The sequence below is a fragment of the Orycteropus afer genome, unplaced genomic scaffold, assembly GCF_000298275.1.
Source record: "Orycteropus afer afer isolate SDZICR_OR568_19922 unplaced genomic scaffold, OryAfe1.0 scaffold00390, whole genome shotgun sequence".
In the NCBI taxonomy this organism is placed as follows: domain Eukaryota; kingdom Metazoa; phylum Chordata; class Mammalia; order Tubulidentata; family Orycteropodidae; genus Orycteropus; species Orycteropus afer.
The window spans coordinates 2,387,316-2,402,071 of NW_006921977.1; the positions used below are offsets into that span (position 1 = coordinate 2,387,316).

General features: G+C 37.0%; 1 protein-coding gene across 1 annotated transcript in view; it reads left to right on the forward strand.

Moving 5' to 3' along the window:
- The window catches only part of CDH18 (cadherin 18), a 707,490-nt gene that overhangs the window by 584,055 nt on the left and 108,679 nt on the right, over positions 1-14,756 (forward strand). Inside the window, exon 11 of the mRNA XM_042782611.1 lies at positions 13,753-13,889. Within this exon, the coding sequence (XP_042638545.1) occupies positions 13,753-13,889 (137 nt within the window). The remainder of the gene's footprint in view (positions 1-13,752; positions 13,890-14,756) is intronic.

The following is a 14,756-nucleotide window of genomic DNA, read 5'->3' on the forward strand; positions in this document are numbered from 1 at the left end:
AAGAGGACTGCTGGGTCAAATGGTATTTCTATCTCTAACTTTTTAAGGAATCTCCATAGTGATTTCCACAGTGATTGTATCATTTTACAGTCCCACTACCAGTATGAGACTCCCCATCTCTCTTCATCAACACCAGCGTTTGTTAAATTCTGTCTTGTTGAATTTTGCTATTAATCCTGGGGTGAGATGGCATCTCAAGCTTCTTTTGATTTGCATCTCTCTAATGGCTAATGATCACAAACATTTCTTCATGTTTTTGTTGGCTGCCTGAATATCTTCTTTTCTGAAGTGTCTATTCATGTCTTCTGCCTACTCTTTAACTGGATTTTTTGTTTCTTTGATGTTCAGGTGTTGGAGTTTCCTATAAATTTTAGAAATAAGTCCTTTGCCATATATGCCACTCCAAATATTTTTCCATTCTGTAGGTTCTCTTCTTACTCTTTTGGAGAAGTTTTTTGATGCAAATAAGAACTTAATTTTTAGAAGGTCTTAATTATCGACTTTATCTTCAGCTATTTTTGCTTCTTGGCTTATTCTTGATAGTCTATTTATGCCATAAATTAAAATCCCTAAGTTTGCCCCCATTTTTTATTTGTCAAAGATCAACTGACCATAGATCAATTAATGGTTTTATTTCTGGGTTCTCTATTCTGTTCCACTGGTCATTATGTGTGTCATGTACTGTGTCTGTATAGTAGGCTTTAAGATCTGGGAGTGTGGAAACTCCTACTTGTTCCTCTTCTTCATAGTGCTTTGCTTATCTAAGGACTCTTTCCTTTCCATATGCAATTAGTGATTGCTTTTCTCTTGTTTTAAAGAACATTGATGAGATCTGGATTGGGATTGCATTGAATGTATAGACTGCTTTGGGTAGTATTGAAATTTTCTCAATATTCAATCTCCCTATCCATGAGCATGGTATATTCTTCCATTTATGTAGATCTCATAGTTTCTTGAAATTGTGTTTTGTAGTTTTCTTTGGATAGGTCTTGTGTGTTCCTGGTAAGATTTATTCCCAAGTAATTTATCTTTTTAGTAGCTATTCTAAATGGTATTGATTTGCTTATTTCCTTGTCATAAACCTCATTGCTAGTATAAAGGGATCCAACTGATTTTTAATGACCTTTGTTTTGTATTTTGGCAGTAGGCTAAATCTTTAAATAAGTTCCAGTGATTGTGTTGTTGAGTCTCTTGGGTTTTCTATGTATAGGATCTCCAAATAGGGATATTTTAACTTTTTCCATACCAATTTGGATGGATTACCCTTTCTTGCCTTATTGCCCTGGCTAGGACTTCCATTACAGTGTTGAACAGAAGTATGGATAGAGGGGATCTGTTCTGGTTACCTAGTGCTGCTCTGACAGGATTAGACCACAAATGGGATGGCTTTAACAAACAGGAGTTTATTACCTTGCAGTTTGGAGGCTTTAAGTCCAAATTCAAAGTGCCAGGTCTAGGGGCTGGGTGAAAGCTCCTCACCCTTTGGCTTCAGCTCTGCCACTTGCTCCCGGCCCACTGGAACTAGAGGCTTTCCTTCACTCAGACAGCTGGTGGCCGCTGAGACTGACAAACCCAAGGTTGACAAGTAAAAAGGTACAGTCCTGATATTACCAAACCACACAGCAGGCTATTCATTCACATCCTTTGAAAGTCCCAAGGTCGCCAGAACATGGCAGGCTGCTTAACAATGATATGGCTACATGCAGGGTTCAAGTCTACCATAAGTTACAGACCATTCCCAAAACTGTTTCTTATATACAGAAAGCAGACAGACTGAATACCCAAAGCAGCTACTCAACTGCTCCAATAGATTCCACCATGCAGCTAATTACCAGTCTCACCATGGGGAATAACTACATTCAGCTGCCCAGCCACTCAACCAGGCTCAGCCAAGTTGGCACACAAACTTAACCACCATAGCACCTTTATCTTGTTCCTGTTTTCAAGGGGAAGAGTTTCAGTCTCTCTCCATTGAGAATAATGCTGGCTGTTGGTTTCACATATATACCCTTTATTATGTTGAAGAATTATACTTCTATTCATTTTTCTGAATTTTTTTATTAGGAATGGGTGTTAGATTTTTATCACATGCCTTTTCTGCATCTATTGATATGATCTTTTGATTCTTTTTCTTTGTTTTATTTATGTGATGAAGTACTTGATTGTTTTTCTAATGTTGAACCATCCTTGCATACCTGCTATGAATCTCAGTTGATCTGGATATATTTTGTTTTTATATGTTGTTGGAGTCTATGGCCTATGATTTAATTGAAACTTTTTGCATCTACATTCATGAGAGATACTGGTCTGTAGTTTTCCTTTCTAGTGGTGTCTTTGGCTCATTTTGGTATCATGGTTGTGCTTGCTTCATAAAATGATTTTGGGAGAATTACATCCTTTTCTGTGTTCTGGAATAGTTTGAATAGGATTGGTGTTAGCTCTTCTCTGAATGGTTAGTGGAACTATCCAGTGAAACCATCTGGGCCAGGATTTTTTTTTGTTGGTAATTTTTTTTTTTTCCTTTATGAAAATTCTTCTTTTGTTATGGATCTGTTCAACTTTTCCACCTCAGTCTGTGTTAGTTTAGGTAAGTTGTGTGTTTCTAGAAATCTGTCCATTTCTTCTAGGGTTTCAAATTTGTTGGAGTACAGTTCTTCATACTACCCTGATATTATTCTTGCTTTATTTCTGTTGGTACTGTTGTGACATCGCCCATTTCATTTATTATTTGTGTTATTTGCATCTTCTCCTTTTCCTTTATTAAGTATGCCCGTTGTTTGTAGATTTTATTAATATTTTCAAAGAAGCAACTTCTAGTCTTGTTCATTTTTTTTTCTATTTTCTTTCTGTTTTCTGTTTCACCTATTTCTGCTCAAATCTTTATTATTTATTTTCTTCTGATGACTATAGGCTTTTTGTTGTTTTTGTTACTCTTTCTATAATTGTTGGAGATATTGGGTTAAGGTGTTGGTTTTGGGTCTTTCTTCATTTTTTATGCATGTATGTATTGCTATAAATCGTTCTCTTATCACTGCTTTTGCTGTATCCCAAACATTTGGTATGTTGTATCTTCATTCTCATTTAATTCAAGGGATTTTTTAATTTCATTTTTTTAAAATTTCTTTTATTACCCCTCGTTTTGAAGAGGGTGCTATTCAGTTTCCATGTATTTGGTCTTTTCCATTAGTCCTCCTAGTGTTGATTTCCAATTTTACACCATTGTTATCTGAGAAGATGATTTGCAGTTTTTCAATAATTTAAATTCATTGAGGCTGCTTTGTAGCCCAACATATGGTCTGTCCTGGAGAATATTCCATGTGTGCTGGAAAATAATGTATATTTTTCTGATGTTGGGTGGAGTGCTCTGTAGATATGCATTAGGTCAAGTTGGTTGATGATATTGTTTAGTTCTTCTACAACTTTTTTGAGTTTCTTTCCAGTTGTTCTATCTCTTATTGAAAGTGGTGTATTAAAATCTCCTGCTGTTACTGTGGAGTCATCTATTTGTCTTATCAATTCTGTTAAAGTCTGCTTTATATATTTTGGGGCTCTTTCATTGGTTGTGTAGATATTTATTATGGTTATATCCCCCTGTTCAACTGATCCTTTAACCATTACATAATGTCTTCCCTTAAATTATGGTTATTTTTTTGTCTTAAAGTCTATTTTATCAGAAATTAATATTGCCACTCCTGCCCTTTTTTGGTTATTATTTGCCTGGTATATCTTTATCCAACTTTTGATTTAATCTACTTTTGTCTTTTTCTCTAAGGTGAGTCTCTTGTAGACAGAATATTGATGAGTCATGTTTTCTTACCCATTCTGCAACTCTCCATCCCATGAGTGGTATATTTAGTCCATTGACATTCAGTGTAATTATCAACAAGTATGATTTTATTGATGTCATTTTGTTATTTTTTTTTATGGTGTTGCTGAATTCTTTGCTCCATATAAATGCTTTGTTGAGTTAATTTTGTTTATAAGTCATGTTATCATCTCCTTTGTTGCCATTATTTTAGTATTTGTTAAATATTTATCCTTGTCCCTTTTTTTTTTTTTTTGAGGCAAATGTTCATTATATTTTTTTGAGGTCACCCTGTGACTTACTATTTTCTTCCCAAGTTTAAAACAAGCTATTCTACCTCATAATTGTCTCAACTTCCTTATCATTTAGAAGTTCTGTAATTACTCTATTTATTTCATCTTTTTGGATTGTATTTATCTTCATTGACCAATTGATGTCTCTAGTTCCCTGTTTACATTCATGTAAGCTAATTTTACTTTGAATACTACTATAACTGGTTTGGTTTCTGGGTTATGTCATACTGTGTGTTAATCATCAGTTGTTGTTTGCTGTTGTTGGTTCTCTATTGGAAGGACTTCTTTTAATATCTTTTGTAAGATTTGTCTGCATTTACTAAATCCTCTTAATTTCTGCTTATCTGCAAATCTCCTGATTTCACCCTCATAGCTGAGGGGAAATTTTGGTGGGTGTGTAATTCTTGGTTGGTGATATTTTTCTTTCTGGGTTTTATAGATATCATCCCTTTGTATTCTTGCCTGGTTTCTGCTGAGAAATCAGAGCTTAATCTTATTGGTTGCACTTTATAGGTAAGTTTTCATTTTTCCCATGATTCTTTCAGGATTTTATCTTTGTCTTTGGTTTTAGTGAGATTGATTATGATATGTCTTTGTGTTTTTCTTTTGGAGTCTATCTTGTTTGGGTTTTGTTGAACTTCTTGAATGCATATATTATCACCTTCCATCACATTAGGGAAATTCTCTTCCAACACATCTTCCATAATTATCTCTGTGGTTTTATTTGTCTCTCCCTGTTCTGGAAATATGAGTGAGTACATGTAAGTTATTCCTCTTGATGATATCCCTCATGAATCTGAGGTTTGCTACATTTTGTTTTTATCTTTTCTCTGATTGATCCCTTAACAAAATAGTATTGAGGTATTTGTCCAATCTCATTAAGTTTGTCTTCCATTTATTCAACTCTACCCTTTCGCCCCTTCAAATGTGTAATCTATTTCTGAAACCTTTGTATTAATCTATTGGATTTCTATTGGTTGTTTTTGTATCATTTTGAGCTTTAGTTTATTTTGTCAATTTGTTCTTGTATGGTTTTCCTAAACTGTTCTAGAGTTTTGTCTGTGTTTTCTTTAATTTTGTCAGTGTTTTTGTTGATGTTGTCAGTGTTTTCCTTGATCTATCTCTCAATCCCTTGAAATTACCAAAATATATTTCTTTTGAATTCCTTATCAGGGACTACCAATGCTGCCTCCTCCTCAGGGATGTTTTCTGGGTTTGTGTCCAGGTCCTTTGTTTCTACTACTTTATCTTGCTTCTTTGTGTGGACTGTGATGGTCTGTTTTCTCCAAGACATTGTGGTAGTGTTATATTTATGTTTAATGTGTGAAAGAGAAGTGTGTGCATAGGTGTCTATTAACTTTTTTTAAGGAACAGTTGAGGGTGAGTTGAGCTGGCATTGACCTCCATTTATCATTAGTCAGTTAGTGTGAAAGTAAGTGTTGGCCCTCACTCAGTAATTGGGTCTGCAGGAGATGCAGGTATGGTTTAAATTGAAACAATTGCTGCCTTCCACTCAGTTAGACACAACCCCCCCCCCCCAAAAAAAATGAAAGAACCATCAAAAAATAAAAGCAAGAGAACAAAAATCTTAAACTTTATAAACAAAAAAGAACAATCACAATAAAAGAGAAATGCAATAAATGAACAGAAAATATTTCAAAATATAAGAAAACATGATAAATAAAGATAATGATAAAAAGAGGGGGGTTGGGAAGTGCCATGACATCTAGGGAAGGAAGAATGAAAGAAAAGAGCAAATGTAAAAGATTTGTAAAGAAAAAATGAGAAAACTGCAAAAGGCAAAACAATGGATGGGAAGAACCAAAAGAAAAAATAAGAGGGGGAGAGGGAAAGAAAAAAAAAAAGGATGGGAAAGAGAAAAAAAAAAAAAAAAAAGAAGAAGAAGAAAGGAAGACGATGAACAAATAATTTAAAAACAAACAATCAAAAACTAAACTGTTGGGAATGGAGCTTGGCACCCAGGATCTGTCAGATGGAATTCCTCTGAGATGGAATTCCTGCTGGTCAAGAAGATGGGTGGAGGCAGAGCATGGCCACACCTCTGTTCACCAAGAATGTTTTGGGTATAAGAGTAACAAGGGTATATGGCACCTGTGGTAGTTAAAGTTGTTGTCAACTTGGCTAGGCCTGGTTCAGTGGCTGGACAGCTGGATGTATTTATTCCCCATGGTGATATTCACAATCAATTCCATGGTGGAATTGACTGGAGCAGTTGGGTAGCTGCTTTAGAGATGTGGTCTGCTTCCAGTATACAAGAAGCAGCTCTGAGGAAGGTCTCCAGCTTTTGTACAATTGACTCCTGCCTGTACCCCACACTTCATTCAGCAGCCTGCCATGATCTACAGATCCTGGGCCTTCTTCTGGACTTGAACCAATAGCCTGCCATATGGTTTGGTAATATCAGGACTGTGCCCTTTAACTTGTCAACCTTGGGTTTGTCAGCCTCAGCAGCCAGTTGCTGCCTGAGTGAAGAGATGCCCCTTTTTTCAATGGGCTGGGAGTAAGAAGCAGAGCTAAAGCCCAAAGTTGAGGGGCTATCTACCTAACTACTTACTTACTAATCAATTTCCCCACTGCACCATCCATCTATCCATAGATCCACTAATCCATCCATATATCCACCTGTCCACCCACCTTTCTGTGTTGATCCATCTGTCTGTTTGCCATCATATAAAATTACTAATTTTTGTAATTTCTAGATAATCCCTTATGCACATCTATCTGTTGTTGTTGTTGTTATGTGCCATGGAGTCATATCGGACTCACAGCGAACCTTCCTTGGGTTTCCGAGGCAGTATCTCTACAGAAGTAGATCACCCAACCTTCCTTCTGAGAAGTAGCTGGTGGGTTTGAACTACCAGCCTACTGGTTAGCAGTCAAGTGCCTTAGGCTGTTTTCCATCCTTTAAGACTGATCAGATACCATGTTCTCTCTGAAGTCTTCCGTGTTATTCCTACAACAGAATTTTACACTCTAAACTTTGATTTTACTTTTGACCATCTATCATCATATAACTGCAAGTATTTTTCCTATTTTGGTACCTGTTTCCCAAACTTAATTATGTGTCTGTATTGCTTCTGGACATGCTGTTGTCTATTTTTTAATATCGTGTTCTTTTGTTGCAATCCTTCAATATACGTTTCTTGAATAAAAGTGTAAAACTCCAATAACTTTCTACATTTATTTAAGAGGATCTTATAAATATTACTTAATATACCTAGCTTATATTAATTTACACTAACTTCTTGATGTTGTTCAAAAGTCTTCATAATTCTGGGCCTCAGTTTTCTTATCTGTAAAACGGGGATATTAATATCACTAATCTCATGTATTTTTTTTTGAGTACTAATGAAGTAAAATTTATAAAGCACTTACAGCCCTATTCAGTGTATTTTAAATGCTCAATAAATGTCACCTATTTTTATCACTTCTTATATATGTATTTCTTTGCTTTCTCATATGACATGATCACTATACCCCTAGGTTTATAAGAAGCTGCAATGTAGAATTAGAAAAATATCTTTGAATGTTTTATCCAGTTATATATATATCTGTCTTCAATTTATACCAGATGAAATACTACTTAGAAGCAGTGATAGGGAGACTTCAACTCACATGCTTTGGTCATGTTATCAGGAGGGGCCAGTCCCTGGGGAAGAACATTATTTTTAGTAACACTTTAAAGAAGTCTTTTGCAGCAAATTTGCCCAATGCAATACATCATTTGATTTCTTGACTCCTGCTTCAACGGATTCCTTTGATTGTGAATTCAAGTAAAATGAAATCCTTGACAACTTCAATCTTTTCTCCATTTATCATAATGTTGGTTATTGGGCCAGTTGTGAGGATTTTTGTTTCTATGTTGAGGTGTAATCCATACTGACAGCTGTAGTGCTTTTGACCCAGACAATACTAGATTATGTTAAAGAGGATTAGATTATGTTTTCTATTTTAATGAGGAGGATTAGGGTGGGATGGATCACCATTACCTAAGTCACCACCCTTATTCAGACCATGTCCCTAATCCAATAAAGGGGAGTTTCCTGGGGATGTGACCTGTATCACCTTTTATTTTACAAGAGATAAAAGTAGAGAGTAGCTGGCAGAGAAGGAGGGTATCTGACTACCACCAAGAAAGTAGAACCAAGAATGGAAGAACATTTAGCCCCACATCCCTGTGCTGAGAATTCTTACACCCAGGGTAAGAGTGATACCAATACACACAGAAATCTCTAAGGGACAATGGGCTCAAAGATATTGAAAGAGACAAAGAGCCTTCCTCTAGAGATAATGTTGTTGTTGTTGTTGTTATGTGACGTCGAGTCGGTCCCAACTCATAGCAACCCCTCCTTGGGTTTCCGAGGCAGTATCACTGTGGAAGTAGATCGCCCCATCTTCCTTCCGAGGAGTGGCTGGTGGTTTGAACCGCCAGCCTTCTGGTTAGCAATCAAGTGCCTTAGGCACTATGCCACCAGAGCTCCCTCAGAGATAATAGAGAGATAAATTCTTCCCTTATTGCTGGCACTCTGGATTTGGACTTCTAGTTTTCCGAACTATGAGAGAATAAATTTCTGTTTGTTGAAGCCATCCACTTGTGCTATACCTGTTATATCAGCTCTTGATAAGTAAGACAAACATTATATGCTACACTTCATTGTTGAAGGATTGTGGAAAAAATGGATTTATATGTATATATATATATAGTTGTATATATATAAAATATATATTGTTGTTGTTGATATGTGCTGTTGAGTCAGACCCAACTCATAGTGACCCCCTCCTTGGGTTGCCGAGGCAGTATCATTACGGAAGTAGATTGCCCAACCTTCCTTCCGAGGAGTGGCTGGTGCGATATATACATATATCTATATCTATCTATCTATCTATCTATCTATCTATATATATATAAACATGGGAGCTCGTAGTGGCATAGTGCCCAAGGCACTGGACTGCTAACCAGAAAGCTGGCGATTCCAACTTGCCAACCACTCCTCAAAGGGAAGATTGGCAATCAACTTCTGTATCATACTGCCTCACAAATCCAAGGAGCGGTCGCTATGAGTAGAATCTGACTCAAAAGCAATGACTATAATTAGAAACATGGGCAATACTGTGTCATTTTTCTTTGTTTGATAAACAGCTTTATGGTCTCCTATGAGTCGGGGCCGACTCGACGGCACATAACAACAACAACAACAACATCACTTCTTAATTTTAAAGAATAAAGTCTAGATTGATATGCATTTCCTATCTCCAAACAGTTGTAAATAGTTTCTTTTTTCCTCATATTTCTATTTTCCATTTCTATGAGTTTTTATTTCAATGCCTGGGCAGAAATCCAAGGGTAGTTAAGCAGAACTATTTAGTTCTACTTGAGTCAAAATTCAATTGCAGTTCCATAAATATGACATCTTGGATCCAAACATCATACAATATCCAACCCTCCTGGTGTAAATTTCCTAGGAGAGGCAGGTCTCACAGAGAACTAAGAAGAAAATAACATAAATCTGAGAATGGATGCATAGATCATCTTATCACTACATCTACCATGTTTCTATTATTTACAAATAATTTATGTTATTTAAAAGTAGTTTTTATTATTTAAGAAAATATTTATTTTTCTAAATCCAGGTAAGAAGCATATATACTCTAGAAAGTTTCGATCACTAATGCTAGGATCAACATTAGGAAGCCCAGTGTGAAATTTCTGAAAAAGAGATGATTGCTCTGCCAGTAATACTTCAGATTATCAGATTCTTCATTTAGTTCATACAGAGAAGAGACCTCCATTTCCTACCAGGCTGACAGGTTTGATGTGATCAGATTTCTAACATGAGGCCTGTTCTGCCGTGGATCATAAGAGTGCATTTTCTGATAGCAACATAATCTGCGCTTTCTTGAATTTTGAGGCTGAAGAATATATTTCAATTTCAGGTGCTTCCACTTTCAAATACAGAAACAGATTTTCTTGGGAAGTAACCCAAAATGGGCAGTGTGATAGTTACTTTGGTGTGTCAGCTTGGCTGGTCCTGGTTGAGTGACTGGGCAGGTAGATGTATTTATTCCCCATGGTGATATTGGTAATTAACTCCGTGATGGAATCTATTGGAGCAGTTGGGTAGCTGCTTTAGGGATGTGGTCTGCATCCCGTATGTAAGAAACAGCTTTGCGAATGATCTCTAACTTTTTGGCACACTTGTACCCTGCATGTAGTCAAGTCGTTGTTTAACAACCTGCCATGCCCTGCCAATCTTGGGACTTCATCTAGACTTCAATTATTGTCCTGCCATGTTGTTTAGTAACATTGGGACTGTGTCTTTTTACTTGTCAACCTTGGGCTTGTCAGCGTCAGCACCCAGCAGCTGTCTGAGTGAAGAAAAGCCCCCAACTTCACTGAGCCGGAAGCAGAACACAGAGCTGAAGCCCAAGGTTGAGGGGCTTTTACTCACTCAGCGCCTAGAGCCTAGCACTTTGAACTTGGATTTAAAGCCTTCAAAATTTTAAGAGAATAAACCCCTGTTTGTTCAATCCATTCAATTTTTGGTATATTTCTGTCAGAGCGGCACTAGGTAAGCAGTACAAGCAGTCTCTTCAAAACAAGTTAACGGCAACTAACTTTAGATGGTATATATAACGAGATTGCCAAGTGTTTACATTTTGAAGGATGTTATTATTTTTGTGTGACAAGATTTCTCTTATCTCCCAAGCAATTTAATTCATGTCATTAGCATTAGACCTCTAGGGAATGGCCATTATCAGTAGGTTATTTTATTTGTAGACTCATCTCAAACAAAACAAAATACTTTCAAAATAGCATGGCATCAGGCTTTGGGAAAGCCTGGAGGCATATCTCTCTCCGACTAAAGTGTAGTGTCTCAATTTATTTTCTCTTCTCTGAATAAGCTTTAATTTATGCCTATACCGTTTTCTTATAAATTTCTTTTCCATGTTCCATATATAGATGATGTCAGGACATGCATGACACAGTATTCAATTCCTCGTTTTGATCACAAGTGATGTAATCTGCCTCATTTTTATGTGTTCTTTTCTCTAAATGAAGGGGTTCTCACAGTATAGTGGTTAAAAGCACTTGGTTGGTAGCCAAAAGTGTGATGGTTCAAACCCATGGGAGAAGGATGAGGCAGTCTGCTTCCTTAAAGATTCACAGCCTTGGAGACCATATGGGTCATTTATACTCTGTCTTAGAGGGTGGCTGGGAACAGCTCAATGGTGGAGGAGGGGGTTATCTCTTAATGAGCTCCTAGAATTAATGGAGTAATTGTGGTTACAGTTAATATTGTGCTATTAATAATTCTAGCCATATATGTGCAGTAGTACCACAGAATATTTTAAGATTTCACACTTAAGCAATATTTCCCACCTACTCTATTAACACATTATGTCTTGTGTGATGCATAGAGTTGTAGTGCAGTTACATTTATACTCTATCATAGAAAGTGTGATAAATTAAGCAATATTTTAATTGCAATCACTTAACTAGTATTTATCTTTAGTCAACTTCTGAGCCTCTGTGTGTGTGTGTGTGTGTGTGTGTGTGTGTGTGTGAGATAGTAAAGGGAGTGTCCCTTTGCTTTCAATGCAAAATTACTGTATTTGTGTTCTGGAGCCCAGTCCTCACCTTGTCATGGGATTGGCTGTTTTAGATATTCTCCCTGTTTTAAAATATCATTTTTCTTCAGCAAAGACAGTGATTACTATTTTCCACACCCTTAAAAAATTCTTGTTGAATCCACTTATCTGATGACCTAATATACCATTTCTCTTATTGTCACTCTCCATATCTATTCAACTTTGTCATCAGTCATATGATTCATATGTTTACATTCAATATATTCTAGAATCCTGTGCTGTTTTATTGAAACTACTCTTGCCAAGTTAGTCAATAACGTCCATCTTGCCAAATCCAATCAATGTTCACTAACCTCACTCCAGAATGTCTAGGTGGTGCAAGTGGTCCCAGCACACAGCTGCTAACCAAAAGTTGGAGGTTCAAGCCCCCCAGAAGCCCTGAGAAGGAAGACCTGTGATATACTTTAAAAAAAAAAAAGAAAATCAGCCACTGAAAACTTCATGGAGCATATCTCTTCTTTAACACACATGGGGTTACCATGAGTCAGACTCAAGTAGTTGGCACCTGGTTTACTGCACTGTAACTCCTAGCAGATTTTGCTGCAGATACCAACTCTTTCCTTGAGACATTCTCCTGTCTTGGTTTCCAAACCCTTTCCTCAGTTTTCTTCTTTCCTGAGGATATTTCTCTTCTTTTGCTCCTGGGGATGCACTTTTCCTCCTCAGATGCTGGGCTGCTTCAGAATACAACATGTTGGTGTGTTTCAGAGTGCAATTCACTTTAGTTTCTTTCGCTATTCTATCTCCTGTTAAGATCGTACTGTTGCCATTACCTTAAATTTATGCTGATTTACCTCAGATTTACATTGTCTGTTCAGAAAGCACTCTTGAGCATCACGTCCATATCTGATTCTTGGCATCGCATGCTATATGTTTATTTAAATGGCATCTAAATCATAGCATGTCAAAGTCTTTATTTCTCCCTGTTTTTGCTTAAGCAGTGTTTGCATAACCTGCCTCCTGGTCATCCACCCTATTCGCTCTGTAGAGCCATATTGACCTACATTTGTTTTCTGACTAAGTCAAGGCTTTCCTTTGATTTAAAATTTGCACTTTGGTTCCCTCTATTTCAAATGTTCTTCCCCCACCATTTTTCTCAAAATCAGTTCATTTTAATATTTCACCTAGAAGGTATGTTATTTAGGTTGGAATTAAGAAAGAGGGAAGAAGAAGTATTAAGGAGACAAGAGAACACCTTTCTCTCCTTAAGTAGTCTACGGTAATTAGACAAAATGTAAGGATTGTGTATTATGCTATTTATTCATATTTATTTCAATTAGCTCTTGAATGACATAGAACTGTAAAAAGCAGGTCTGGCTAAAAAATGTCATATATAATCATAGTACATGTGCATGTGTCTGAGTGAGTTGAGGGTCAGCTGAACTAGGTAGGCTGTCTTTGGCAGCTCTGATATGCTCAATGGTGCATTTGCTCATTGACTCGGGAGCTCTGGTCTACATTTGGACACTTCCGTTATGACAACCCTACTCCATCCATCTCTCATCCTTTTTCCTGGGAACAGCGGAATGGGCCATGTTTGTTCACCTTGTGGCAGTGGCAGAACATAGAAGAAACATGCTACCTCATAAACCTAGGCAAGAAATTAGAATCCATTGCTTTCACCACATTCTATTGTGAGAGTAATTCACAAGCCAAGCCTAACATGAGAGAGCCCTGGAAATCACCATGTTTCTACTATTTAGTTTTATTCATAGACTATGGTAAATTTTTTAAAATTTGTTTATATTTTGAATTAGTAATAGAGCCAATCATTAATTAAAGATTTACAGGTAAAATAAATAGAGGTGAGTTCTACAGAAGTACCATGTACTTCTTGTTTAGACAAATATTGAAATAAAAAAATATACCTTTAAATTTAAAAATACATTTAATTAAATGAGTGCCTTGGTTCAATGTGTCTTCTTCAGTATCAAATCAAGTACAAAGAACTTTATTTCTCTCTCTCTTTTTTTTTTCTTCTAGATACTTCATTGACTACAATGCTGAAGATGACAGATTTTTTAACATTGATGCCAATACTGGAACCATAAAGACTACAAAAGTTCTTGACCGAGAAGAAGCACCATGGCACAACATCACAATTGCTGCTTCAGAAAATGGTAAATTACTTTCTTTTTATGTGACGTAATAAAAGATGCCACTTGTTTATGAAGACTTGTACTGAGATTTCCTTGAGAGCAGAGCTCACTATTATAATTGTTGATGCCAGTTTCTAGCATGGTGTAAAGAGTATAAAAGATACAATTTCTCATTGTCTGATTCAATGTATATATCATATATTATTTCCTGTTTTTTAAGCCCTGTATAGTTGTGGAAAACTGATATTATAGAACACTTAATCCCACACACAAATGAAGAGTGGTTTTTGCCTTCATAACTATGGGGCATGCTTTGCCATTGAGACAGGGATGTGGCATCTTCTGACCACCTCTAACTCCTCTAACTCCACAGACTGAATCATCATCAGCAGCCCAAGGCATATTCTTATGAGGCCAGACATGTTGCCACCCTCCAGCCCTCTTACTAACCTTGACACCAACCGTTCCTCCTGCAACACCCACCACCTCTGCTGGGTTTGATAATTTGCTGCACTGGCCACACAGAACTCACAGATTATGGGGTTGATTATGAGCAACAGGCTATAAATCAAGTTCAGGAACATGCTCAGTCTCTCAGCCTGCTGTCTCTCAGCAGGGCATCTCTCTCAGGTCTCTCTCGCCAGGACATTTCTCTCAGCAGCACAACTTTCTCAGCCAGCAGTTAGAGCTCTGGTGGCATAGTACCTAAGGCATTTGACTGCTAACCAGAAGGTGGGTGGTTCAAACCAGCCAGCCACTCCTCAGAAGGAAGATTAAACAATCTACTTCCATAGAGATACTGCCTCAGAAACCCAATGAGAGGTCACTAAGAGTCACAGTGGACTCAAAGGCAGTGAGTTCAGTGTGTGTGTGTGTGTGTGTGTGTGT